Genomic DNA, 27,118 nt, shown 5'->3' with positions numbered 1-27,118 from the left:
TATATAACCTTTCAAGAGTCTTCAAAATTCCAGATGTTTCACTTGCAGAAACTATCTGCAGCTGGCAAAATCATGCCCCTGTGAGAGCATGAGGCACATCACAGTCAGCTGCTGTGGACAACCTGAAGCCCCACATCCCACATCTGGGGTTAGAACAAAAACATTCCTCGAACCGTGCACATGCCATGGTATGCTTATGGAAGTGAGAGGACAACTTGTAGGAATTGGTTCCCTCCTGCTGTATGGGTTCTGGGGATCAAACACTGTTTACCAGGCTTGATGACATGTTCCTTTACCTGCGGAGTTATCTTGCCAGCCTCGATGGTGTTTTGATACAGGGTTTCATGTAGCCCAGGCTGGCCTTGATGCTAACCTTGAACTCTTAAACTTCCTGCCGCTGCCTGCCATGGATGGGATCGCCAGCAAGTACCCCTAGACTCAGTTCAGCATGTAGAGTTTTAATCTTCAGACAGGAAAAGAAACTAAACAAAGCAAGACAGGTTTCCGGCATGCCCAGGCCCTGGTGCTCTGATCTTTTGGCACAGCACAGGTCAGAAATGCAAATCCAGAATCCTAAGAGGCTTTGAGCACCCAGAGATGCTGTTGTCAGGCAAGATGGGAAATGCTAATTGGCCTCTGAGTGAGCAGGGCTGCTGCTGAGCTCCATCCCTTGATAAATACACTCCCCCTGGCAGTCTTGTTAATATTTAAAAATAAAGTGCCAAATCTATTACAGCCACTGTAATTTAATTTTTGCTGCATTTCTGAGCGATACGGTTGCCAGCATGTCCGTGTGGGCGAGGCTTCAACTGTCACCCTATTCGTTTATCCGTTCAGTTACTTGTTTGTTTGTTCCCTTCCTTATTTGCAATTGCTGTGCGAGAATGACCTTGAGAGTAACTGGAATATTAACTGGGAATGAGTAATTTGTGTTTGGGTATGCCTACAAAGGTGACTTTGGCTGTCCCTCCTCCCCATCCTAGTCTGCTTCCAGAACCTTCTGAAAGACCAGGGTACAGCAGGGCATTGAGGTCATGACCCTTACAGAGCTGCTTACAGAGTGTTGTGACAGGCCTTGGAGTGGCAAGAACTGAAATGGTCAAGGCTCTCCCTTTCCACTCGGGTGTGTGGTGTGTGTGGTGTGTGTGGTGTGTGTGGTGTGTGTGGTGTGTGTGGTGTGTGGTGTGTGTGTACAGGATCCCATGGGCTGGCCTTGAAGGTCTTGCTCCAGAGCCAGCGATGGATGATCTCGAGCTCTCAGTCTTCCTGCCTCCACTTGTGAACTCGGAACTCGCAGGCATGCACCACAGTGCCTAAAGGCTTCATGGACTCTCTTCTAAGTCGTGGACCTAAGATTGATGTTACCTTTAGTCATGCATCTATGTTTGTGTGTGTCATGTGTGTGAGTGTACCCCTGGAGGCCAGAGGTGTTAGAATCTCTGGAGCTGGAGTTACAGGTGTTTGAGAGCCCTCTGAAATGAGTGCAGGGGATTGAACTTGGGTCCTTCTGTAAGAGTAATACATGCTCTGAATCCCTAAGCCATCCCTCCAGCCCAAGAAATGGCATGGCAGATTCTATAAACCAAATAATAGCTTGGGGGACATGACATAGTCACTGGATGCCTTAACCTCTTACATAGCCAACTGGGGCCTATATATACCCCTGAATCATGATCCTTAATTCCTTTACAGGATCCTTAGTTTAAGTATATTTTGACTTAGGTTTATTTGGCAATTTAGATATATCTAAAATCAAACTTCTCCTGCAACTGTGTTTTGAGACAGGGTCTCACTATGTGGACCTGGATGTCCTGGAACTCACAGCGATCCTCTTGGCTCTGCCTCCCAAGTACTAGGATTAAAAGCAAGCACCAACTACATCTGTCACCTCTCAGCTCTGTCAGGCGGGCATTCTTCTGTCAGATCCCAGGAGAGGCGTGCCATCCATCTTGGGCAGTCTGTCTTCTGTACGCTCTGCATTGCTGTCTGGGACTACAGGCAAACATTAGCTGCAGCCTCTTGTCTAGATTGGAGGGAAGCCATCACCTTCAGACTGCTCTGGAAAGCCTTGTGTGTATGCCTCAGGCTGGGCAGTTTCTGGTGTGTTCTCTGGACCTTTGGCTATTCTGATGAAAACTTGCCTCTGATCTCAAATGTTTGGCAAGTTGGGTGTTAGTATAAACTGGGATGATGCCATCTTAGAAACTGAAATTCTCAAAGAACAGATAACCCCATTAATCTGTTAGGATCCTCCAGGCTAACAGTAATACGATTATAGAATCATCCTCACTAGACACAGATAGGGACGGGTGGCCTTCTGAAAGAGGTCAGTGCAGAAGCTGAGTGAAGAGGATGCTTGGAACCTTAATGGGAAGCTGATGCAGGAAGAGACAAGTTTAAGGCCAGCCTGGGTTGCAGGGGGATGTATCACCTAAGAGAAATAATAAATTTATTTGACTTGGTCTGTAGGCCAGAGGACAGAAAAATTGGTGAAAGTTGGCACAGAAGCCTTTATTATACAGCAGCTTTCCATAGGGTTGGGAAAATGTTTTATTGTAACAGAGAGAGAAAGAAAATAAATTACAAACAAAAAACAACTCTCTTAGTAGCCTGGTGAGGTGGCACATTCCTTTAATCCCCACAGTGAAGACAAAGGCAGGGAGAGCTCTGTGAGTCTGAGGCTAGCCAGGTCTAAATAGAGAGTTCCAGGCAATCCAAATCTCCATAGTGAGACCCTGCCTAAGAAAGGAAAGGAAAGGAAAGGAAAGGAAAGGAAAGGAAAGGAAAGGAAAGGAAAGGAAAGGAAAGGAAAGATGGATGGATAGATTTCCTTATCTTTCCTCTATAAAGGTGCAGTGACCTGTGCAGCAGAGACCAGCATGCTGCAGAGCATCTTTGACTCCGAACTCCCTCTACCAGTCTCGTTTGTATAGAAGTTGCATTTTAATTTTAAATTACATTTGTCATTTTGTTTGTGTGTTCTTGTATCTGAGGATGTGTGGCTACCATGGCACATACATGAAGGTCATGTGGGTCCCAGAGACACAGCTCGGTGGCAGGCTGGCAGCAAACAGCCTCACACACTGAGCCATCTCACCGGCCCCGCGCCGGTGTTTAAGCTGTCCAGGATGAATGTGCTGGGCTGCCGAGTCACCTCAGCCTAGACTTCTCTGTGCCTGCACCAGTTCCCTTAGGAAGTTTTGTTTTGTTTTGTTTTGTTTTGTTTTGTTTTGTTTTGTTTTGTTTTGAGACAGGGTCCCACACAGTAGCCTTAACTTTCTGGTACATCCCAAGTGCCAAGACTACTCTCGTCTGCTATTTATGTGGTGAAATTGCGGCTCTCCAGACAGGGATGCTAGAACCTTTGTCATTACTGAGTTACGGTTTTTTGGTTTTGTTTTTTGGTTTTTCGAGACAGGGTCTCTCTGTACAGCCCTGGCTGTCCTGAAACTCACTTTGTAGACCAGGCTGGCCTCAAACTCAGAAATCCGCTTGCCTCTGCCTCCCGAGTGCTGGGATTAAAGGCGTGCGCCACCTCCGACCGGCGAGTTACAATTTTTATAGATGGTTCTGGTTCTGGGAAGCTCTTCTGGGCTTCAGGACAAGGAGGATGACTTGAAGGGGTCACTTGAGAATGTGGCATCCCTTGTTGGCTTTTGTAAAGCTGAGGTCATTCAGGTCTGGCAGTGGCAGTGCCCATCGCAGCACACGTGCAATGTGGCAGGCTGCAACTTACTCACGGGCAAGCAAGATGCCTCTGCGCGAAGCAGGCAGGGTCAGGGTCGGTCTGTCAGCTGGGAAGGTCAGAGACAGGAGTGAGCAGATCCAGCCATGGGATGGAAGGGCATCCGGAAAGGTAAGGACATTTGAACAGGCAGCAGCAGGAGCCCGATACCACAGGACAGACCAAGGCTGTGGGAGAGAGAGAGAGAGAGTGGACAAGAAACCAGACACACAGAGCCTTGCAGGTGACTGCACCTCCCACAGTATCTTTTCCTATTTATTTCCAGGGCACCATGGGTGCTGACCAACACACGTGTGGTGCTAACAGTATCTGAGGGCTGTGTGCAGTTTCTTCTGGCCCAGGGTTCCAGGGCGTGTGGTGTGAGGCTTGAGCATCTCTGCTGAACTGTCTGTGGGGATGTTCCTGGTATGGAGACTTGTGAGGCTTGGTCAGTGTCATGCTGTTCCGAATTAAACATTCTTAGTTGCAGTTAGAATTTATATTCCTACCTATATAGATGTGCAGAGAACTTGTTCTCATAAACAGCGTGGGCAAGCATGGGAGCTGTGGCTTACCTGCCTGTCCTGCGCTGCCCATGAGCTGGGTTCAGATATGCTCACATCTAATCAGGTGCCATTTAATAAAAGATTGGCAGCTGGGCAGTGGTGGCGCACACCTATAATCCCAGCACTTGGGAGGCAGAGGCAGGTGGATTTCTGAGTTCGAGGCCAGCCTGGTCTACAAAGTGAGTTCCAGGACAGCCAGGGCTACACAGAGAAACCCTGTCTTGAAAAACATAAATAAATAAATAAATAAATAAATAAATAAATGAATGATTGGCAAGTTTGTAGGATTGTTTGCAAGACACTGCATAGCTGTTAATTATTTTATTTTCTAATATTTGGAAATAAGTTGACTGGAAACAACCTGCGATAAACTAAGTGGCTTTTGTGTCTGGGATCAGAAGGCCTTGGGGAGCAACAGGCAGTTTCTCCCCAGTTAGCTTGAAATGAAAGCCTGTGTTCGCCCTTTGGCCTGTGTGATTCCACTTCCAGTTTCCTTAAACACTTTCTGTTGCTCCAAAGCATTTAAAGGATGTGATAATGTGTGCGTGCAAATTCTGCAGCCAAAAGTCTCCTTGCATTTTAGAGGAAAGAGATGTAGCTTTTTATTTTTGCTTTCTAGAAATCAATCTTTTTCTTGGTTTGTTTACCTGTTTTTGATATGGGGTCTCACTATGTAACCTTAGGTGGCCTTCCTCTGCCTCCCGAGAGCTGGGATTAAAGGTATGGATTACCAGGAATGGCTTTAAAACAAACAAAAACAAAACAAACCAGGGTCCCATGTAGCCCAGGCTAGCCTCAAACACTTATAAAGATGATGACACCCTTGAATTCCCAATCCTCTTGACTCAGGTCTCTGCTGAGATTACAGCCCTGAACCACCACACTTGCTTTTTATAACTTTTTTTTTTTTTAAAGATTTATTTGTTGGGGCTGGAGGGATGGCTCAGCAGTTAAAAGCACTGACTCCTTTTTCGGAGGATCTGAGTTCAATTCCCAGCAACCACATAGTCGCTCACAACCATCTGTAATGGGATCCGATGCCCTCTTTTGGTGTGTCTGAAGACAGCTACAGTGTACTCATATACTAAAATAAGTGTCTGTGTTTGAGTGCAGGTGTGCCTGTGTGTGCTCCCCTGTGCCCGTGTGTGCCCGTGTGTGCTCCCCTGTGCCCGTGTGTGCCCGTGTGTGCCCGTGTGTGCTCCCCTGTGCCCGTGTGTGCCCGTGTGTGCTCCCCTGTGCCCATGTGTGCCCGTGTGTGCTCCCCTGTGCCTCTGAAGCAGATTCTTCTCCAGGGACCTAGAGTTTGAGTTTCCTCAGCTAGACTCAAAGCCAGCAAGCCCCAGGGATCCCCTGTCTATGCACACCTTGGAGCTGGAGTGCCAGGTTCATTGCGTGGATGCTGGGATCTGAATTCTGGTTCTTATGATTGTTCAGTGAATGCTAACTCCTGAGCCATCTTTCTCTAGCTTTATAGCTTCTGTTTAAAAAGAAACTCATGTTTGTCATAACCTGTCGCTATGCTGTCTCAGTGTGTGCAGTGAGGAAATTTGAAATGTTTAAGTCGATGACTCTCATTTGAGCATCAAGTTTTTAAAACTGTAAATCTCTGAAGGTGCTCGGAATGGCTCCTGGCATATTGTGTTGGTGCCTGGCACTGAAGAATACTGGGAATCAGTTGAGCATGTGACCCTGACAGTAAAAAGATCATATCAGAGAATAACACGAGGATGGTTTGGGGCACTTGGGAAACTGGACTGCAGAGACAGCCCAGCTGTGAAACCTGGCTTTGCCAGGTCAGATGACCTAGGCAGACCTCTGTTCCTGCTTCTGTGACTCAAAGGCAACAAATAGCCTGCAAGTCAGTGACCTCAGAGGTCTCACACACAGGCGTTAGGAAACTCAGCAGTGCGGCAGGAAGCAGGAAGTACACTGACCCCATAGGAAGCCAGGAGAAGCAGAATCAGTGAGTTCGTCTTCCCTGACAGCCGAGGGAGAGCTGGGACTCTGTAACCTCTGGTGCTTAGGGTGGGATTCAGTTATTCAGAAACACAGCTGATGTTAGTCATAGATGTCAGAGCACTTTGAAAGTATTCCACACACTGGTGACACATTACTGTCTTTCGACATGTGAGCCTTGGTCCTCTGTGATACCCATGTGACAGAGACATCACCCCGGGTGCCTTCCAGAGTGTAGGTCTTGAAGATCAAACAGGTTACAGATTTTTAACCCATTTACCCATCACACAGACCAAGACTGAGCCTTATTGCTGCGAGGACCAGGTTGAACTGCAGAACATTGTCTTGCTTCTGCAGGAATGGTCAGAACTCACTGTGCAGTACAGGCTCTTCCTGTCGCAGCTTTGCAGGAAGGAGCAGGTCCCAGGGTTGGCTTTGGATGGAACCTTGGTGTTTTGCAGGGTGGGGATTTATTTGTTCTGAGTATTGATTAGTTGGCCCGCTGAGGTCTAGTCCTGGACACTTCCTTCAAGGCCATGGCTTTCAGCATGGTGCTCACACCCGAGACAGCTCCCACTGTGCTGTGCCTTGCTCCCTAGGCACACTAACCAGTGCACAGGTCTACAGTAAAGACTCCTGCCTGGGTTTGCTCTTGATCTCTCTTTGCCTCTTGGCTTCATTATGTCCCGTTATTTTCTTCCCAATCTGGTAGTTTTGTTAGGGATTTTTTTTTCTGTGTGTGCAAGAGACAACTGCAGGTGGATTAGAACTCAGGAGGAAAGAGGAGACGCCAGCTCTGTGCCTGGAAATGCTCCGAGTAAGCCACAGCTTCGAGGAAGAGTTTATTTTTCTTATCTGTGTCATGGTTATAAGAGATTCCTCAGTGTAGGCATGGGGCCGGGTAATAATTAGTGTCATCCATCAGCAAGACTGATCTGTGCAAAGTGTCACTTTAGCATCCCACACTGGACAGCCTTCCTTAACTGATGCCTGCTCTGTGCTGTCTCAGCCTCCCCCAACCCCATGCTTTCTCCCGCTTCTACAAGAGAAGGCTAAAGTCTGTGGGAGGCATTTGCTGACTGGGCTGGGCACCTCACAGTTGGCTTTCAAGCTAAAATTGGCTTTTAACTGCAGTTCAACCAGCGTTGATCAGAACCACGGTGGTGGGAAGTACTGCTTGTCAGTGTAAAGTCACTCTATGTCCTGGAGCACTGGGCTTTGTAGTTCCGAGATTCTGACTTCACTAACCACATGGCTAACACTCTAAAAGTCATTTGAAACAAAACGTGTTCACTGGTATGGAAAGAGGGTTAAGACAATATCTTCTCATAAAGTCGGTGGGCGACGTAGGGGTTCAGACTGGAGGTCCGTGTGTCTGCTTGGACATTGGCTTGTTTGTTTGTTTGTTTGTTTGTTTGTTTGTTTTTCGAGACAGGGTTTCTCTGTATAGCCCTTGCTGTCCTGGAACTCACTCTGTAGACCAGGCTGGCCTCGAACTCAGAAATCCGCTTGCCTCTGCCTCCCAAGTGCTGGGACTAAAGGTGTGCGCCCCACATCTGGCTGGACATTGGCTTGCATGACTAAGTTTAGTCATGACTTAAAAGTTTCTGTATGCAGTTCATCTTGGTGACTTGTGCATATAACAGAAGGGTGCGATACTTATAGGGTCCTGTACAATCTGTCACTGCCAGTCACTTGGTGTTTGACAGGAGGGCACTTAGCAGCTTCTCTAATAATATTAAGGGGATTTTGCCTCCAGCAAGCTTAGTATGAATTAGTAATACACTATGTATGGCTGCTCTCTACCCATAGTTAGCAGGTCTCTAGTGACTCTAGCCAAGGACTGGTGGGTTTATTACCAGAAATACCCTAAACAGATTTTCTGCCAGCTGATTCTGTAGAGAGTCTGTTGATGTTTCTGGTGACATGGCAGGGCCAGGTGCTGGTTTGGGGAGTAGCAGGAGCCTTGAGCTGTCTGCTGTGGAGCCTTCTGATGGGGGGCGGGGCTGCAGTTGGCAGTTTTTGGGTAGCAGATGAACAGCTTGCTCTTTGCACCTGGACTGTCAGCATGGGCATCAGTGTTGTCATTGTGGACAGCTGAGGCTGTCCTTAGCACAGCCGAGTTGGAGGTTAAGACAATGTAGGAGGGACACACATGGAAGTGGGGTTGTCTGGAGGGGCTGGGAAAGTTGAGTAAAAAATTTTGTCGAACATCACTGGGGAACATTTTGGACCCAGTCCAAAGTGGAATTTTCTTTGCAGATGGCAGTGTACTGCAGATTGCCTGAGTTCTTGGAAATCATTCTTTCTGCATGGTGTTTGTTAGATGGTGCTGGTCCTAGGCAGGCTGAGTCTGGATCTGTGACTGTTTCTCTTTGTTTGGCAATATTTGCCTTCTTGTTCTTTTATTTTTTTCAGGGTTAGGCATATTCCTGTGGTTAAACAGAAGAGCTTTAGTGAGTGTGTGTATACATGAACTTCTTAGTCAAATGATAGGACTCATTCAGGAGACAGTATTCACAAACTATTAGTATAACACGTTGCAAGACAATTGAAATTTTTAGTGAAATGTATTACTTATGAGGGATGGAAGTTCTCAAGAGTCAGGTCGCCTACAACCTGAATCCAGGCGTCAGACGCAGGTGGTCAAGATTCACCAAAGCACCTTTATCCAGAGAGTCAGCTTGACCCCAAAGCCAGGCCTAAAAGGGGACCCTGAACTGCAGAGGAGTCCAAGGTCAGCGGGGCACCAGCTAACAAGCACACACACAGCTAACAAGCACACACACATCCACTTCTTGCTCTCCTAGCTGTCTCACACTCTGACCTCCTTACAGCGATGGACTGTAATGTAAGCAGGCAGGGCTTGTACGCAAAGCGAAGCCTTTCTACCCTAGCTGTTTTTTTTGTCAGGGTGGTTTCTATCACAACGACAGAATAGGGAGGCTGGCATTGGTTTCCTCGAGAACTCTGTGCTGACTGCATTTGAAGGTTTCTTGAGATTTATATGTCAGAGAGGAGACCACCATGGATCACTTGTAGCAGTAGTGAATCAGCTAAGTCTAGAAAGCTCCATCTAGTTTTGTGTAGGACGGGAACACTGTCTGGCTCGTCCTGATAACTGTTTCATGGAAGCCACAGGGTTCCCTTGTGACAGCACAACAGCAGGGCTTTCATGTAAGAGAAAAATAAAAAACAAAAAGGAAAAGGAAAAACAAAACAACTGTAGTTGGGGAGGGTGGCACACACCTAAAATCTCAGTGTTAGGGCTGGGGCTGGAGGGTTGTGAGTTTAAGGCCAGCCTGAACTACACAGCCAGTTTAAGGTCAGCCTGAGTTTTTAGGGAGACCCTGTCTCAAAAGAACCAAAAAGCAGGGCTGTCTGGGGAGATGCTCCCTGGATAAAGCACCTTGTTGCAAGAGTGAGGACCTTAATTCAGCACCCGCATAAAGGCTGGGTGTGGTTGGTGTGGCCCTGAAATCCCAGCACTCAGCTGGCAGAGACCGGAATTGATCTCCCAGAGCTCACTGGCTGGCCAGCCGACACAACTGCTGAGCACCGGGTTCAGTTAGAGTCCTTGTCCTTAAAAATAAGGTGGCGAGAGATGGGAGGTGAAGACATGACGCTTCCTCCACAGACGCACTACTTATCCCTTACAAATCCAAACCAAACAGAGAGCTCTGAGTGGTAGAGCCAGTAGGAGCCGCGGTTTATCCTACCTCTCCCAGTTGCTGCTGAGGGTGCTCGGAAGTCACTGCAGTGTGGATGAAGGTCTCCTTAGAAAGATCAAGAGAGACAACAAAGGCACAATAACTGTGCACCTTGTAGCACTGTGTCTCCCTCCAGGTGTGCCCTTGGGCTAGCCACCTTAGTGTTATCAGTGAGCTTGATACAGGTTCTAGGTCCAACCCTGACTGCTCCAGTTCATGTCCCTGGGGGGCAGATGCATGATCCTGGCTTTCTGAGCCCTCCTTGAGGAAGGCTACACCAGGGGAGCACCTCTGTTGGAAGAACCTTTGCAGCTCACGGGTGGGGAGGATTGTCTGCAGTGCCTAGGTACTCTGCTTCTTCCCTAACCATGTGACTAGGGCCAGAGAGAGACCTAGTTGGTAAAGTGCTTCCAAAGAGCCTGAGTTCCGTTCATGGCGCCCATGTGAAAGAGCCAAGTGTGTGAAGCCATCCATGTGCTTGTAACCCCAGCCCCGGGCAGGGGAGACCTGAGCGTCTTTAGTACTCACGAGTCAGCCAGTCTTGCTTAATTGGTGAGTTGCAGGCCAAAGAGAAGCCCTGTTTGAAAGGAGGAAGATGCCGTTCCGAGGATAACACTCAAGGCCCGTCCTCTTGTAGCCTTCATAGCAGACCTGCACATACACGCACCCCACCCTCATCCATTGAAGGAACAGCTTGTTTCTAAGATGATTTCCAACAGCTGGTGTAACAGTCTGTTGAAAATGAGAGGAGACTGGGTTATCCTCAGAAAAACGCCCCAGAAGCAAGTGAGAGATCTCCTAGGAAGTTTAAGTCTTGTGTTTGATGGATGAACGGTGGCATCCATCCTCCTGCCCTGCCCCTGCCCTGCCCTACAAGGTCATAGAAAAGGAGATGCTAGTCTTGTGCACAGGCTTCTCAGAGCCACATCTTAGAGATTCTGACGCTCTCCAGCCACTGGAGAACAAGCCCTGGATTTGTTCTGGTTTTGCAGAGTGCGGATGAGTGTGTGTGTCTTCCTGCAGAGCCCTCTTGCACACTGTGGCCTCAGTGCTGAAGCTGTTCTCAGTGTGGACCAGGCTCGGGCTGAGTGCCTGGGGTCTCCACACTGCGATGCTTTGTCCTGAGCCATTCCACTGCCAGTGTAGCATCAGACTCACTTAGGCTGAGTGGAGTGACCTGGTGTCCCTTCAGTCCTTACCGCCTGTTCTGTGTGAGGTATGGTGATAATAACAATGCCTGTCAATTGGATACAGCTTGTTAAGCCGGAATTGGCAGCCCAAGGCCATGTGTGCTGAGCACAGAGGAGTGCCAAGACAGTAAACCCTGTACAACAGCCAGAGGCCGCGTTGGAAGCCAGCCAAGTGTTAAAGATTCCACCTCAGACACTTGCAGGGAAGACTTGTAAGCCACTCCTGTCCTTGTGACAGAGACTGAGTCACGTGGAGCAGCTGCCCAGGAAAGAGGATATTACTTCTGGGGTGTGGCTGCCTCCTGTAAGCCTAAGTGAGGATGTTACTTCTGGGGTGTGGCTGCCTCCTGTAAGCCTAAGTGAGGATGTTACTTCTGGGGTGTGGCTGCCTCCTGTAAGTCTAAGTGAGCAGCCACGCTATTTACCATAGTAACCACATTTACCACATTTACCATTTACCACAGTACGTCTTAGCTTACTTCAGTTACCTGAAGAGCACTCAGCCTGTGCGTGCCTCACTGCCGTGGTGTCGGCGGATGGGCAGGACATCTTACTCCACCATTCTCCACAGACTTCAGTGCTGGGGTGGGGAGGGGTGGGCAAGAGTGGCCTGTAGCTTCATTCTGAGGGATGAGCAGGGTTAAAGTGGATGTGTGCTGAGAGCAAGCAGAGCCCTTTGAAAGGGTTTCCATTGGTCTATAGAGGTTGTTCTGATTGTCACTGTGCTTGAAGGCACTGTGAATGTCTGCAGATCAGGTGGGACGTAACTGCACTTAATGCTTTCCTACACCAGCGTGGGGTTGACTGAGATCCCCCTGAGCCCTACCCAAGAACTGTGAGTGTCCTGAATCCTGTGTGGGAAACAGGCATGAGACTGGGAAGGTGTTAGAGCTGAGAGACGCTTGAAAGGTTCAAAAGGAGAGAAAGCCCCAGCGTTGTGTGGTAGTCACCTCTCTTCCACCCGCTTTTCCACAGTGAACACCTACCTCTTCATGGTGCAGGCTCAGGGCATCCTACTGCGGGACAATGTGAGGACCATCGGTGCCCAGGTGTACGAGCAGGTGGTCCGCAGCGCCTATGCCAAGAGGAACAGCAGCCTGAATGACTCAGGTAAGCCAGACAAGAGGGCCCTGAGGAGTGTGCAACCAAGACAGGCAGGGAGGACTCAGTCAGGAGTTATCACCACAAGAAAAGACAGGCTAGTCCAGAGGTCACCCCAGCTCTGTTCAGGATGTGTGAGGTGATTAGAAGGCTGTATTTGCTCACTTGCTTTCTTCCTTCCTTCCTTCCTTCCTTCCTTCCTTCCTTCCTTCCTTCCTTCCTTCCTTTCTTTCTTTCTTGTGTTTCAGTTATTTTTCAAGATAGGATTTCTCTGTGTGATACTGGGTTTCCTGGAACTTGCTCTGTAGACCAGGGTGGCCTCTGCCTCTGAGTGCTGGGATTTTTATTTTGAACTCAATGTTATCTTTTAAAATATGGCTTTTTGTTTGTTTTATTTTTGAGACAACATCCCTCTATGTAGACCAGACTATCTTCGAATTCACAGAAATCCACCTGCCTCTGCTTCTCAAGTGCTGGGGGATTAAAGGTGTTCACCATTACACCCTGCTATTGTGGGGGCGTTTGGGGGACCTGCTCCTAACAAAAGGTTTAATAATAAAGATGCAGAGACGTCTGTACAGTATAAGGCTCCCAGCCTTTTGCTGGGCAGACTCAGCTATAGTCCACCTTCGCCCGACTGCCCCGCTGCTGCTGTGGCACTGCCCTCTTGCTCTGTCACTCCACCTTCCTCCTCCTTTCCTGTCCCTGAGCCTGTGCCCTCTGGCCTGCTCAATCCATCTCCCCCAGCCTTCCTCCCTGCCTCTGTCCCAGCCCAGCCACCAGCTCTTTATTCTCCAGAAAGCCGTGTTCTAGTCTAGCCCAGTCAGCAGGACAATGCTTCCGACTCTTTAGATTGCCCTTTGGCCTTGAGGGCTATGACCTTCAGCAGCTGGCTTTTTTTTTTTTTAAGAATTATTTATTTATTTTATATGAGTACACTATAGCTGTCTTCAGGCACATCAGAGGAGGGCATCGGATCCCATTACAGATGGTTGTGAGCCACCATGTGGTTGCTGGGACTTGAACTCAGGACCTCTGGAAGAGCAGTTGGTGCTCTTAACCGCTGAGCCATCTCTCCAGCCCACAGCAGCTTGCTTTTTAACATGATAATCTCAGAGAATCATCTTTGGGCTGGTGAGGAAGGACAGGCCTTTACACAGAGAGCTGGTGGTGGACCACAGAGGCAAGACCAAGCAGTCGACCAGCACTTAGCTCTGCCAGGACTTAGCCCAGTACTTAACACCGTCATGCAGCATGGGAGGAGTTCGTCCTAGTACTCAGCCTCAATTTTGTGGGGCTGGGGCAGGGTATGCGAATGCCATGGAGGGAGCATGGACATTGACTCGACTCTCTCCTCCCACTAAGATGCAAAATCTTAAGAAGAAGAAGATCACAGAGGGAAATTAGGTTGGGAAGTACGGATGAAGGGCTGAGAATGCTACAACAGGGGAGCCTTGCTGTCCAGTGTCCCCAGAGTCCCTCAGAGCTCAAGAATGGCCAATGTCCCAAACTTTTAGCTAGGTATCAGGAGTTCACATAATGACTTTGAGGACCAACCTGGAATACAAGATCTGGGAAAGCCAAAACTGTCAAAGCAGCCTGGTACCCAGAGCCTTGTCCCCAGCCTTGACGAGGACCTGGAGCCCTGAGAACCTCCCACATGTGAAGCTGTCCCCTCGATGAGGGCGTGTGCTCTCTTATGCTCTGTGCCTGGGTGCTTCATTCAGGACTGTGGTTATGGCCGAGGGCTAGAACAGATTTCTCTGGGGAATCTTATCTTACAAGATCCAGTGGAACACCTGAAGAGGACAGTAGGGACGAACACTGAGCCACAGTACCCTGCCAGGACACACTGCCATGCGATCTCGTGTCTACACCTGACAGCCATTCTAACAAGGAGAAACAGACCAGTGAGCATTCCAGAAACAGAGAACATTGAGTTTCCAGGCTTGAAAGATCCACTGAATGGATGGGTTCCATAGGAAGTAGATTCCCAGGGAGGCTGAATGTTCCTGAACAGGGAGCAAGCTCTCTGCTTTCAGAGAGAAGCGACTGTTTGAATGGCGCCACTGTTTTGAGGGTCTCTGGCAGCTGTAGAGAAGTCACCTGCAGTGTATCGCTCAAGCACCATGAACCACGTGAGAACAGACGCTCTCACATACACTAGGTTTCAAAATCACATATTTCTCCCCCTCCACTTTTTTCCATACAGGGTTTCTCTATGTTGTCCTGGCTGTCCTGGAACTTGCATTGTAGACCAGGCTGGCCTTGGACTCAGAGATCCTCCTGTCTCCCAAGTGCTAAGATTAAAGGCATGTGCCTCCACTATCAGGTTCCTCCACCTCTTTTTTTTTTTTGCTTGTTTTGTTGTTTTTTACTTTTCTTAATGTTTATTTTGTGTATTTGAGTGTTTTTGCTTGCATGTGTGTCTTTGCGCCATGTTCCTGCTGGCATCTGAATGAACAAAAGAAATAAAAAGGAAAGGAAAGGACATAACTGCTCCTACGTATGGTGGAGGAGAAAGTTTATTATAGATAGGCAAGCATAGCCAGAGGCAGACACATCTGGGAGAATCCAGAGTGGCTCTGACCCTGAGCCATGTGGGGGGAAGGGGAGAGGAAGAGGGGAGCCAAGTACAGCAGCCAAGAGGCCAAAGGAGAGTCACACTGTGTCTGGGCTATATGGGGAAGAGTAGCTCAGGCTCTGGGCTGCAGAGTTCAGGGAAGAGGGCGGGGTGTGCCAGCCTTACCCTGTATCAGGTAGGGACTGAGGGATGCTGGGAGAACCTGGAGGCCAGGTCCTCTTTAGTATGTTTAATAGGCACATCAGCTTCTTGTACAAGGTTTGAAACTTAATGGCATCCATAGAGAGAGGCAAGAAGGGGACATTGGATCCCTGAGACTGGAGTTACAGATGGTGTGAGCTGTGGGTGCTGGGAACTGAATTTGAGTCTTCTGTAGGAGCAGCCAGTGCTCTAACCATTGGGCTGTCTCTCTATTCCCCCTCCCCCTTGGGAAGCCGTTGGAGCACCGGCTTCATAGCGAGTGAGAAGAAGCTATAACTTTCAAAAATGAGGTTGAGTCTTGCATATGGGGTGAAGGCTGTCCTGAGGCACTGGTGAGGGGCCTGGGGGGTGCTGTCTCAGCAGGAAGTACTCACTCTTCTTTGGGAGGCAGTGCAGAGGGCGGGAACAACGTTGAACCAGGAGCAATTCCGTGTAAAACCAAAGTAGCAGAAGATGAGAATGGTTCCAAAAAGAAACACCCCAGTACCACCTTCCACACAGCTCAGCAAGCCATGCTCAGGGCATCTTCAGATCCATACCGAACACTAACTAATGTCCAGTTACAGCAAATAACTGGGAGACTGCAGGACACGAAGGTGCAAGGCATGGAGGCTGGGGAAAGGAGCCACGGTGTGGCTCTCGATGAGCCAGAGAGCGAGCATCCTTCCAGGAGGTGGCCAGAAGCAGGCTGTTGAGCTTCCCTGTGAATGAGTGCAGGCGCCAAGGCTGCTGCTCCGGGGTTGGCAGTGCTGAGTCCCACCAGCTGTAAACTGAGTACCAGAAGCCCGGGGTGCCAATTTAAGCGGGAAGGAAGCCATTGCAGCCGTCTCCTCTGCTTCCTTCTTGTGGATGGCTTCGTAGTTTTAGCTCCAGTGCTGAACCACCTGCTCCCACCAGTTACAGAGCGCTTCTGAGGGGCTGGAGGAACCAGCACACCAGTGCCCATCTGCGCTACCTTTCTCTTCCCTCCCTAGATTATCCTCTGGACTTGAACCACAGTGAAGCCTTTCCCCCAACCACGACCTTTCTTCCTGAAGATTTCACCTACTTTGCCAACCACCCTTGCCCAGAGAGGCTCCCTTCCATGAGTAAGTAGCTCCAACTTGCCTCCTCAGCTCCCAGCAGGTTTCTGTTACCCTGGGAGGGAGAGAGTGACCTGCCTCTTTGGATAATGAAATGGCTCCCTGTTCTGGGAGTCAGAGCTGTAAGAATTCCTTATGACTCAGCCCCTCTTTGCTAAGCCCGTTGCTGCTGCCCCATATGCTTGGTGGTGCTGTGTTCTGTCCCGTGTAATGACCCTTATAACATGTCCTAAGGAAAGATCTGGGCATTGACTGTGTCACTGCAGCACCACTGGTACTAAGAGTAAGAGGTTTGATGCAGGAGCCCTCTGTCCCCACCTCCCTCCTGTCACTCTTGTTTTCACTTGTTCTGGCCCACCAGGCTCACCCCTCACTTCCCTCCCACCATGCTTACGACTGATAGTTGCTACAAGTTCTTTTCTCTTTCTTAGTATTTTACTTAGATTTCCATTCTCTGTGTACACGTGTTCTGCCTTCATGTGTGTCTGTGCACCGCCCGTGATGGAGCTTGAGGTGATAAGCCTCCATATGGGTGCTGGGAACTGAACTTGGGTCCTTTGCAACAAGCGCTTTTAGCCACTGAGCCAGCCATCCAGCCCTAGAAGCTATTTTCTAAAAAAAATACTGGTTTTTTAAAAAAAATTAGGGCTGGGGGCTGGTGAGATGGCTCAGTGGGTAAGAGTACCCGACTGCTCTTCCAAAGGTCCGGAGTTCAAATCCCAGCAACTACATGGTGGCTCACAACAATCCGTAACGAGATCTGATGCCCTCTTCTGGTGTGTCTGAAGACAGCTAAATAAATAAATAAGGGCTGGAGAGATGGCTCAGTGGTCAGGAGCACTGACTACTCTTCCAGGAGTCCTGGGTTCAATTCCCAGCAACCACATGGTGGCTCACAACCATCTGTAATGGGATCCAATGCCCTCTTCTAGTGTCTGAAGACAGCAATAGTGTACTTACATTAAAAAAATAATAATAATAAATCTTTTTTAAAAAAGATTAAAGCCATGCCTTTAATCTCAGTGATAGTATTCCTAGCTATCTTGGAATTCACCGTGTAGAGCAGGCTGGCCTGGAACTCACAAAGATCCTCCTGCCTCTACTTCCCAAGTGCTGGGATTAAAGCCCCCGCACCTGGCGTCCCTAGCACTGATTGTCATAGTGTCGTGGTTTTGGGGCTTTGAGTGTGGCCACCTTAAGTCAGAATCCCCACTCATGGTGGAGGAGGAGAGGCCGGCAGCCGACTGTGCTGCCGATGGAGCTGACGAGCCAAATGTGCTGCCTCGCTTCCTCTGATGAATTCAGCTGCCACTTAGGAGGCTTTCCAGAGGGCCAGCAGTTTATTGAGAAGTGAAATAGGAGCTCCCAGCAGCAGGGAGGGGTCTTGAGAAAGAGCTGCCTCTTTCAGTTTCAAAGTCTTCGTTTCTTTCTCCACCTCGGCAGAAGCAGGTCTCCAAGGTGTTGTCCCTTCGGTATGCTTCCTTGCCAGATGGTAGTGACACACTAAAGAGCGATGAGCTGGCTGTTGGGAAACGCTAATTGTTTCTCCTCCCGCTGCAGAGGGCCCGATAGATATAAACATGAGTGAGATCGCAATGGACGATATTCATGAGCTGTTCTCCAGAGACCCGGCCATTAAGCTCGGAGGGCACTGGAAGCCTGCAGACTGTGTGCCTCGGTGGAAGGTGGGTATGAGTCAGACCCGGGTGCTGGGAACCCATCTGGGATTGCCGGGGTGCGAGAACTATGACGTCAGGGAGCTTGCACCCTACCTCTCATTCTTGAGAAATGGTTTCCCCCCAGGACTGCTGTAGCCATAGACATTGGCAACACCCTGATGCTGTCTAGGGGCACTGAACACCTTTGTTCCCAGGCAGGCTTATTTGCAGGAGGGAGGGCCAGTAGGTCAGCTGACACAATTGTGGACTGTGCATCTGCAGAGCAGGGCTTCCTGCCTGGCCTCCCAGCTTCCTGCCTGGCCTCCCAGCTTCCTAGAGGATACGTGGACTGCAATGCAGGTCTCTAGCTAGACGCTTAGGCCTCTGCAGGATGGCTGTATCGGGAAAGAGACAGCAGCTTATGGCTGTTTTATGAGCAAGTGTTTAATAAAGCGCTTGTGCATTGCTGGCCCTGTGAAGGGAGGGAAGTGTCTTGACACGAGCCAGGGATAAGCTTAGTGCAGTGGCAGCAGTGTCCCCAGATGCAGTGTGGAGTGAGCTGTGTGCAGCTTTGGAGAGCTTTGAGCCTTGATGTTTGCACACCTCTGGAGGGACTTTGGTGCTGGGTCACCATGGATCTGTGGAACTCCTAGAGCTGCATTCTGGACAGGATCCAGGTATCTCCAGGGTGGCCTTGCCTGCACAGGTCAGCGTTAAAGGATGCCTGGGGCAAGAAGAGGAGCCTCGTAGCATTCCCCAAGGGTTGCACATCCAGGAGTACACAACTTTGTAGTGATGCAGAGAACTTGCTGGTAAGCTGGAGCCAGCAGCCAGCTGATGGCTCCCTTCCCTGTGATCTGCAGGTGGCTATCCTCATCCCCTTCCGGAACCGCCATGAGCACCTCCCGGTCCTCCTGAGACACCTGCTCCCCATGCTTCAGCGCCAGCGCCTGCAGTTCGCCTTCTATGTGATCGAGCAAGTGAGTGCTCCGTGGTTCCTTTCTCTTTCTTCTGAGCCTGAAATCTGAAAAGGTGCATGTGACACTGTCTTCAGGTGAGCTGAGTCCTCCCACATCAATCGTTAATCAAGAAAGCACTCCTCAGAGCCACCCCAGGCCAGTCTCAAGGAGCTGTTTTCTCAGCTGAGAGCCCCTCGTCCAGCCTTCCTCTCAGCTGTGTCAGGTTGACAATCAGCACATTCCTGTGCCTCTCCTGAGTATGTGTTCTGGTACTGGCCGGGGTAAGTGAAGGTTAATGTGCAGCCCACCTAGGCCATAACTAGTGTAAACTAGCCTCCCCTGCCACAGAATCCATAATCCTCAGACATTTGTCCTTGGAGGGCTCAGTGGCTGTTGTGGAGGGAGCTTTAGAACAGACATGCTGAGATGACCAGAAGGGCCCGCCCTCTTTGATGTTCATGAAGTAGGTGGCCCCGTGGAGGGCACAGTGAAGACAGTGTGGGCATGTAGGCTGGAGACTTGAGTGCCTGGCCTGCCCCTGTATAACCTGTGGCTGTGTGTTCAGCTGCAGTGCATGCTGCTGCAGTGCTCTCTGAAGGAACAAGGCACAACCACAACCCAGCAGGCTCCCTGATGACCGTGGGCTGAGCAGCTCTGCCCAGACTCTGTGGGCCCTCAGGTCTTTCTGTGCGGCTTCTAGGAGCCCTTTTGGTGTGCAGAGAAGGCAGTCAGGTCTTCACTTAAGGAACACATTGTTCTTTCAGGTTGGCACCCAGCCCTTTAACCGAGCCATGCTTTTCAATGTTGGTTTTCAAGAAGCCATGAAGGACTTGGATTGGGATTGTCTGATCTTCCATGACGTCGATCACATACCTGAGAGTGACCGAAACTACTATGGCTGCGGGCAGATGCCCAGGCACTTTGCAACCAAGCTGGACAAGTACATGTACCTGTGCGTGCTCCTCCTCCTCTTCCTCCTCCTCCTCCTCCTCCTCCTCCTCCTCCTCCTCCTTCTCCTAAGCCCGGGCTAAGCTGATGAGTGGCTTGCAGTGTGGTCCTGCGTGCAGACCTCAGCAGGGAGCAGGCGTGGGACCAGGTGTCACCATTTTGCTCACTGTGGAAAGTGGGTCATTGTGACTGTGGGGGTGTGAAGTGGAAAGTGGATTGTATTTTGACTGTGGGGTATGAAGTGCTGTGAAGTGGGTTATATTGTGACTGTGGGGTGTGAAGTGGGTTATATTGTGACTGGGGTGTGAAATGGTCAGGTAGTAACAGCCCGAGGTGGCAGTGGAGTAACTGAACTCTGATTGTGACCTTGGTTGGACATTGAGTGAGTTCTGTGCTGTCATTCATTGTGCAATGAGCTTGGTGCTCAGTCCTCTTGCCTGACTGGGTGAACCGCTAAGTCCCATCCCCAGCCTTGCAGGAAAACAAAGCCAAGCTCCTGAGGAGCTCAGCCCCAGCTCTCTAACCCAGGCGGCTCTCCTTTCCAGGCTGCCCTACACTGAGTTTTTTGGTGGCGTGAGCGGCCTGACTGTAGAACAGTTTCGGAAAATCAATGGCTTTCCTAATGCCTTCTGGGGCTGGGGCGGAGAAGATGACGACTTGTGGAACAGGTATACACCCGTCCCACCCCCTGAGCCACTGTCACCCCCTGCACTACCCCACCCTCACCCCCTGAAGCATCCCCACACAGCACCACCCAGTCTCACAGACCAGGAGCCACACGGTCACTTTGCACCCTTGCAGCCATGTTGGAAAAAGCTCCCAGGATAACGTCTCCGCATGCAGTCGGTGTCAGGCTGAGGGTATGTCCTGCCCTGCACCTTTGCGTGCTCCTGCCCAGCTTTTCCCTGTGAGCAGCCAGCGCCCGCACAGCCTTCCTGGACTGAGTTCTAGGGCTGCCTGCCTTATTTTCTTTCATGATGGAGATGAGTATTGAGAGTCAGATGAGTATTTGTAGTTTGTTTTAAAAAATATACAGCTAGAACTGTATAGACAACAGAAAACCCTTCTAACGCAAACTAAAAGTATATTTTCTATGTCCCATTAAGGCAACTACACATTTTCCCCTTTGACATGAAAAAATAAACTTAAAATAACAGCTTAACACCTTTTGTATACTAATGAACATGGGGCCTGGAAAAGTGACTCAGCAGTTAAGAACACATACGGCTTCCCCAGAACACCTAAGTTTGCTTCCCAGCCAAGTGTAACTAACTCTAGCTTGGAGGATTCAGTGTCCCCTGTAGGCACCAGCACTCACATGCGTGTGCTACACACATACACACTCACACAGACAGAATTAAAATGTTAAACATTAATTCGAGGCCAGAGAATTGGCTTAGAGAGCTTGCTACTCTTGCCCAGAACTTGGGTTCAATTCCCAGCACTCACATGGCGGCTCACAACAGTCCATTATAACTTCAGTTCCAAGGGATCCTTTGCCTACTTCTGACCTCCAAGGGCACCAGGCTTGCATAGGGTGCGTGTACACGTATGCAGACAAAACACTCATATACATAAAGTTTTCTTAGACTATAATTTCAGCTCCTAGGAGGCTGTGGAGGAGAGTTCTGCGAGGTCAAAGCCAGCCCAGGCTGCCTAGTCAGACTCTTGCACCATAGAGCAGGGAAGAGAAGTCTGCTTACTGGAAAATTCATAAGAATAGAAATCAGTTTCCCCAGTCTGCACACCCCAAAACAGCATCATTACCATTTCAGTGTGTCTTTAAAACATGGCGAATGAGTCACGCCAGATGTGTTTGTCAGTTTCTCAGACCTGTAGTGGCGGCATATCAGTCCCAGGGTGAGTATCCCTGCTGGGGTCCTGTGTGGAATACCATCTGTCATTTACATGCCTTCTTACTGGCATGGTCAGTGTTCTCATGTGTGCGGGCTGTGACTAAGCAGGCTGTTTCACTTGCACTGGGCCTTGGGAAAGATCCTAGAGGTGAAGTTGGTCAGAATGCAGTGTGTTAAGGCTCTTGGGCTTCGTTGACAACTTTTCCCCATGTTCCCTGTGGCTCTCTGTGCTACGTGGCCACATTGGTGGGACCTCCCTCCCCAAGCTGAGGGTGGACTGCTTGGTGACCTGCTCAGGTGTGGCCCTGCTGTGTTGGGGATCTTTCAGTGAACCTGGAATTCAGTGATTCAGCCAGCCTGGCTAGCACTGAACTCCAGGCAGAGAGCTGCCCTCGACTCTCCTCCGCCCAGTGCTGGGGTTATAGACACAGCGGGGCCAGCTTTTACATGGCTTCTTGGAGATCCAAACCCAAGGCCCCGTCCTGCAAGCTTGGCACTTACCGCCTGAGCCACCTTCCCAGCCCCTCAGACAGAAAGGAGTGCTAGTTAATCCTCTGCGGAGAGTCCCATGCCGGGGGTGCCATCCTCTGTTCACATGGGCAGCATTTCTCCAGATTAAATGTTTACTGTGATATACAGTCAAAAGCACATTATGACAGGTGTGGCTCAGGAATGGAACATTTTCCTAGCATGCACTAGCCCTGACTGCTCTCTCTCTCTCCCTCCCTCCCTCTCCCTCTTAAAAACTGAGAGAAAACCTGGAGCTGGCTCAGTTGTTAAAAGTGCTGGCTTTGATCTCTGAAACCATGTTTCTTGTTTGTTTAAAGGCACTGAGAGTGGTGGCTCTATCTATCAGTTACTTTTCTGTTGCTGTGATAAAACACCAAGGCCAAGGTGACTTCTAGAGGGGTGAACGTATCTGGGCCTAGGGCTGCAGAGGATTAGAGTCATCATGGCCAGGAGGCAGCAGGCATGTAGCTGGAGCAGGCTGCTAAGAGCACACATCTGCCACCTCAAACATGAAGTGGAGAGAGCCACCTGGAAATGGCTGTAAATTCTCAAAGCCCACTTCCAGTGACTGGCTTCTTCCAGCAAGGCCACATCTTTTAAGCCTCCCCAAACAGCACTGCCAGCTGGGGATCAAGTGTTCAAATATTAAAGGCTGTAGGTACATTTGTCACAATACCACCACAGTACCACATGACTATAATCCCAGCCCTTGGGAGGCAGGCAGGAGGATGTCTGTGAGTTCCAGGTCAGGCAGATCTATTCTATATAGGGAGTCAGAGCTACACAGACAGTGAGACCCTGTCTCAAAAAAGTTGTTGGTCTCAGTAGCACACACCTGTAATCCCAGCAATGGAAGTGGAGACCTCAAACCCCCCCCCCCCCCCCCGGCTGTCCACCTATGTGATGAGCTCTGGGCCAGTGAGGGACCTTGTCTCCAAAAAGAAAAGTCACATGGTGCCTGAAGAGTGACATGCGAGGTTGTCTCCTGACCTTCACAAGCACATCCAAGTGCATGCGTGCACACGCACGCGCACCCACCCATGAAATGTTAAGTAACCATCAACTAGCTCAGTGAGCTGCAACAGAAGGCGCTTGGACATTGTTGCTGGAGAGGTCGAGAGGTGTCTTAAAGCTTACTAGTCTCTGGGTCTCCGCGGCTCACTGTTGTTCCTTTGGTTTTGGACAGGGTACAAAATGCAGGCTATTCTGTGAGCCGGCCAGAAGGGGACACAGGAAAATACAAGTCCATTCCTCACCACCATCGAGGAGAGGTCCAGTTTCTTGGCAGGTTGGTGCTGTTTATTGGTCCTCAGGGTGGCTGGTAGCTGATTTCTCCCCTCAGCTTTCTCAGCCAGCCCATTCTGTTGCTTTTGTCATTTGCGGCCGTGTCTATGCTTGGCTTGGCCTCCAGCTCTCCATCCTCCTGCCGTTGACCCCTCACTGCTGAAATTGCTGCGTGCACCAGCTCTGCCACAGTGTGTGGCGGGCACCATGGGTGTGCATCTGTCCTGATGAGCCAGGGTAGACATTTTAGGTGACCATTGGTGAGATAGAGTTGAGGTCACCTTCTGCTAACCCCTGTGCTGTAAAGGTATCTACAAGGGAGTGGTAGGGCTCTAAGCCTGACTTCTTTCTGCCCCTCCTCTGTAATCTCCGGAGCTCCCCAGTTCTGACCTGGGATTCGTCTCTGGAGCCTCCGTTTCCTTGGGCCTCAGAGGCATTAGATGAGATGCTGGAAGACGGGTCCAGGCATCTGCCCTGGACTTGTAAAGCTGGGCGTCAGCTCTCCTCCCTCTCTGTCCTCGGCTCCCCAGGTACGCTCTGCTGAGGAAGTCAAAGGAGCGGCAAGGACTGGATGGCCTCAACAACCTGAACTACTCTGCGAATGTCACGTACGACGCCTTGTATAAAAACATAACTGTCAACTTGACACCCGAGCTGGCTCAGGTGACTGAGTACTGAGATGCGAAGAGAAGCCGCACTCACCTACCCACCGCTCCCTTGGACGGGCTGCGACCCGCCATCCTGGGGGTCAACACAGGAGGACAGAAGAGAGTGGAGCACAGGACCATAGGGGTTCCAGAAAACTGTCACAGAGCACACGCACAAAGGCCTTCGCTGTAGGGCCCAACAGGGACAGGAGACTTGAGGACACCTGTCATCAGCACTGGTGTCTATTCCACAAGACAGATGTCTGCCCTGCCACTCCCTTCCGTCCGTCCCTGTCCGTCCCCCCCCCCCCACCGCCCCCAGGTCCTGTCTCAGCTGCAACCCATAGAACTGCAGGGCCAGGCTAGGTGCCCCTTGGATAGATGGGTGGCCAAGCCCCCTGGCCTGAAGGCCCGTCTCTGCATCTCTACAGTTCTCTTTGGTTTTCATTTTTCATTTGGCTTAGTTTAGGGGTTTTTGTTTGTTTGGGTTTTTTTGTTTTGTTTTGTTTTGTTTTGTTTTGGTTTTGGTTTGTTTGTGGGGTTTTGGGGTTGTTTTTTTTTTTGGTGGTTTTTTTTTTTTTTTTTTTTAAAGAAAAATTTTCTGCTTTGGGTGGGGACTGAGGACAGAGGGGAGGGACTTGGTGTGATAGACATATAACAGTCACTTCTTGAAGAAGTGCAGTTGTAAATAAGCCATGTAAAATGCCTTTTTAAAGTTTAATTTTATAGCTGGCTCCACATCAAAGTGAGGGCCTCATATGTTAGATCACCTTGGGTGGCAAACACCCCAGTTCCCACGCAGTTGAGTGTCATCACCCAAGTCCCTGTCATCTAGGAAGGAAGTGGATGCAGGGTGGAACAAAGAACCTCCGGTCACTGTAGCCCCTCTTCTCTGCTCTGCCCCTCCTTTCCTGTCCCCTCCTTTAGCCCCTTCCCCCAAGGACTTCCTCCTGGAGACTCAGCCCCTAAGCTGGAACTGCTGTTAGGGGCACAGTGCTCTCCCCTCTTACAGACCCAGCGGAGCCAGCTGGGATGTGCAGGGGAGGGGAGGCAAAGGCCCAGGGCACAGGCTTATCACTCCAGTATGGATGGCGGGAGCTAGAGACCAGGAGATATGAGGCCAGTGTGAGCTGTGTCACAAGTTCCAGGTCAGCCTGTGCTGTGTAGCACAGTCCAGCTCCCTACACCTCCTCACACACACAGTGGCTGCTGGGTGACCGTTCCCTTTTTTCTTTGGAACTTGGCCACAGTTTCTCTGGGCTGTGCCTGCATGACCAGCTGGCTTCAGTGATTTCTCCGTTTCCCTCTTTAGTTTCTAGGAAGCCACTGTGCTGTGCTAAGAAGCAGTTGGTCAGGAGGGCTCAGCCCAGGAGCAGGTGGCCCTGGGGTGCATGTCAGCCAGGGGCCAGTCAGCCCAGCAGTCTCCCCTGCTCCCTGACATGAGTTCCTAAAGGGCACTGAAAAGGGCACCTCCTTCCTGTGTCTGCCTCCACTGCACCCCCAGTCCCTAAAGCAGGGATCGTGTGTGGTGAGGAACGCTCTCTTCTGGCCTCAAGCTCTTTGCCTCTTTGCCTTCAGCACCCTTGATGTTCATGGTTTACATGGGTGGGGGTGGGATGTAGATATGTGGGGGTGGGGTTTTGCATCACACAGTTGGTTCTGAGGACAGATGATCCCCACAGACTGTGGGAGTGATTGGCCAGGCCTTGTTTTTTCTTGTGTTTTGTTCTTTTTGTAGACTAGTGTGGTAACTAGGGAACAGATGGCACTGCAGAGTGCTTCCCGCTCATATGAGAGAGCAGGTGTCTGCCCTTGAGAGCTGGTGAGCCGCGTCATCTGTTTGCGCTGGGCAAGGAGCTGCACCGCTGCGTTGACCTGCCTTGTCTTACGGTACACACAGCAATAAAGCCTGGGTTCCGCCCGGTCTCCACCCTCCCTCCGCCTCCCTTGGTTAGTTTCACAGTGCTGGCAATGAAGCCCGTGGCCCACCACGCTAGGCGAGTGCTCTGCCACTGAGTCACGGCCCAGCCCTCTCTCCCTCATTCTTCTGTTTCCATACCAAAGGCCAGGAGTGCTTCACTGTGCTGGAGCCATGGTGTCCTTTGGAGGGACAACGGTGCACGCGGCATGTATCCTGGCTGAAGCGCTGCAATCTTACACTAGCCACAGGGTACTGTTTTGAGCCAAAGGCTGATACTTAATTGAAGAGGGAAAATGCAGATTTGGGGACAAAGGTCTTTTTACTGCTCAAGTAGGGTCGCTTCTGTCCTGTTGCAATCATGTCCAAGTTTGTTTTTAGTGTGGACTTTTGTGGGCACTGTCTGTCATTGGCCACCCAGTCACGTACCGAGTGGGCAGTGTCACAGCCAAAGCTACCACTGAGCCACAGCGTAGGTCATTGCTTGAAAAAAATGACAGTGACAATGGAGTGTGACCTTGGTGTACTGTGGCAGCCCAGATGACTGAGTGCTACAGACGAGTGACCCTTAGATGACCTCCTCAACTGCCTGCCTTGTGTGTGCGCGCAAGGCCCCTCTCTGCACAGGGGTTCTTCGGGGGAGGGGGTATTTGCAAAACCTTAATTTTGTTAAAATGGGGGACTCTGTCAGGGGACTCTGTCATCGCTTCCCTTCCTCAGAGGACAGCACAGAGCCGCGGCGTACACACTGACGTACCCACCACCAACAGATTGAGGCACTGACGCAGCCAGCTTAGCCCAGCATTACTGTCTCTGTTGTGAGCTTGCTCTTTGTTTTAAAAGGTGCCAGGGGTACATTTTTGCACTGAAACCTAAAGATGTTTTAAAAACACTTTTCACAGAAATAGTCCTTGTCATTACATTGTTCACTCATGTGTTTGTACATTTTTGTATGTTAATTTATGAATGATTTTTTCAGTAAAAAATACATATTCAATAACCAAACCTTGGTAGTCGTCTCTCTGTCTAGCTGCCTCTCAGGGTGGTTTCCCTTCCTCTGTAGAACACCACACACTGGCGACACCAGGGAATGAAGATCTGGCTCCAGAACATTCTCGGTGGGCAGTCCTGGGTTCTTTCTGCCAGAACATTCTCGGTGGGCAGTCCTGGGTTCTTTCTGCCAGATCCTGCTCGTGTTGTAATCACAAACTGTTAGGAATTGAA

General features: G+C 50.1%; 1 protein-coding gene across 1 annotated transcript in view; it reads left to right on the top strand.

Annotated features, from left to right (window-relative positions):
* Positions 1 to 26,899, top strand: part of B4galt5 (UDP-Gal:betaGlcNAc beta 1,4-galactosyltransferase, polypeptide 5) — a 50,735-nt gene extending 23,836 nt beyond the window's left edge. Inside the window, exons 2-9 of the mRNA NM_019835.2 lie at positions 12,122 to 12,256; positions 16,007 to 16,120; positions 17,675 to 17,799; positions 18,636 to 18,752; positions 19,496 to 19,683; positions 20,225 to 20,347; positions 23,232 to 23,333; positions 23,860 to 26,899. Coding sequence (NP_062809.2) covers positions 12,122 to 12,256; positions 16,007 to 16,120; positions 17,675 to 17,799; positions 18,636 to 18,752; positions 19,496 to 19,683; positions 20,225 to 20,347; positions 23,232 to 23,333; positions 23,860 to 24,007 — 1,052 coding nt within the window. The 3' untranslated portion in view covers positions 24,008 to 26,899. The remainder of the gene's footprint in view (positions 1 to 12,121; positions 12,257 to 16,006; positions 16,121 to 17,674; positions 17,800 to 18,635; positions 18,753 to 19,495; positions 19,684 to 20,224; positions 20,348 to 23,231; positions 23,334 to 23,859) is intronic.
* The last annotated feature ends 219 nt before the right edge of the window (positions 26,900 to 27,118 follow it).

The sequence above is a fragment of the Mus musculus genome, chromosome 2, assembly GCF_000001635.26.
Source record: "Mus musculus strain C57BL/6J chromosome 2, GRCm38.p6 C57BL/6J".
NCBI classification, from domain to species: domain Eukaryota; kingdom Metazoa; phylum Chordata; class Mammalia; order Rodentia; family Muridae; genus Mus; species Mus musculus.
The sequence above is the reverse complement of the archived record's forward strand: the minus strand, read 5'-3'. Positions and strand labels throughout refer to the sequence as shown.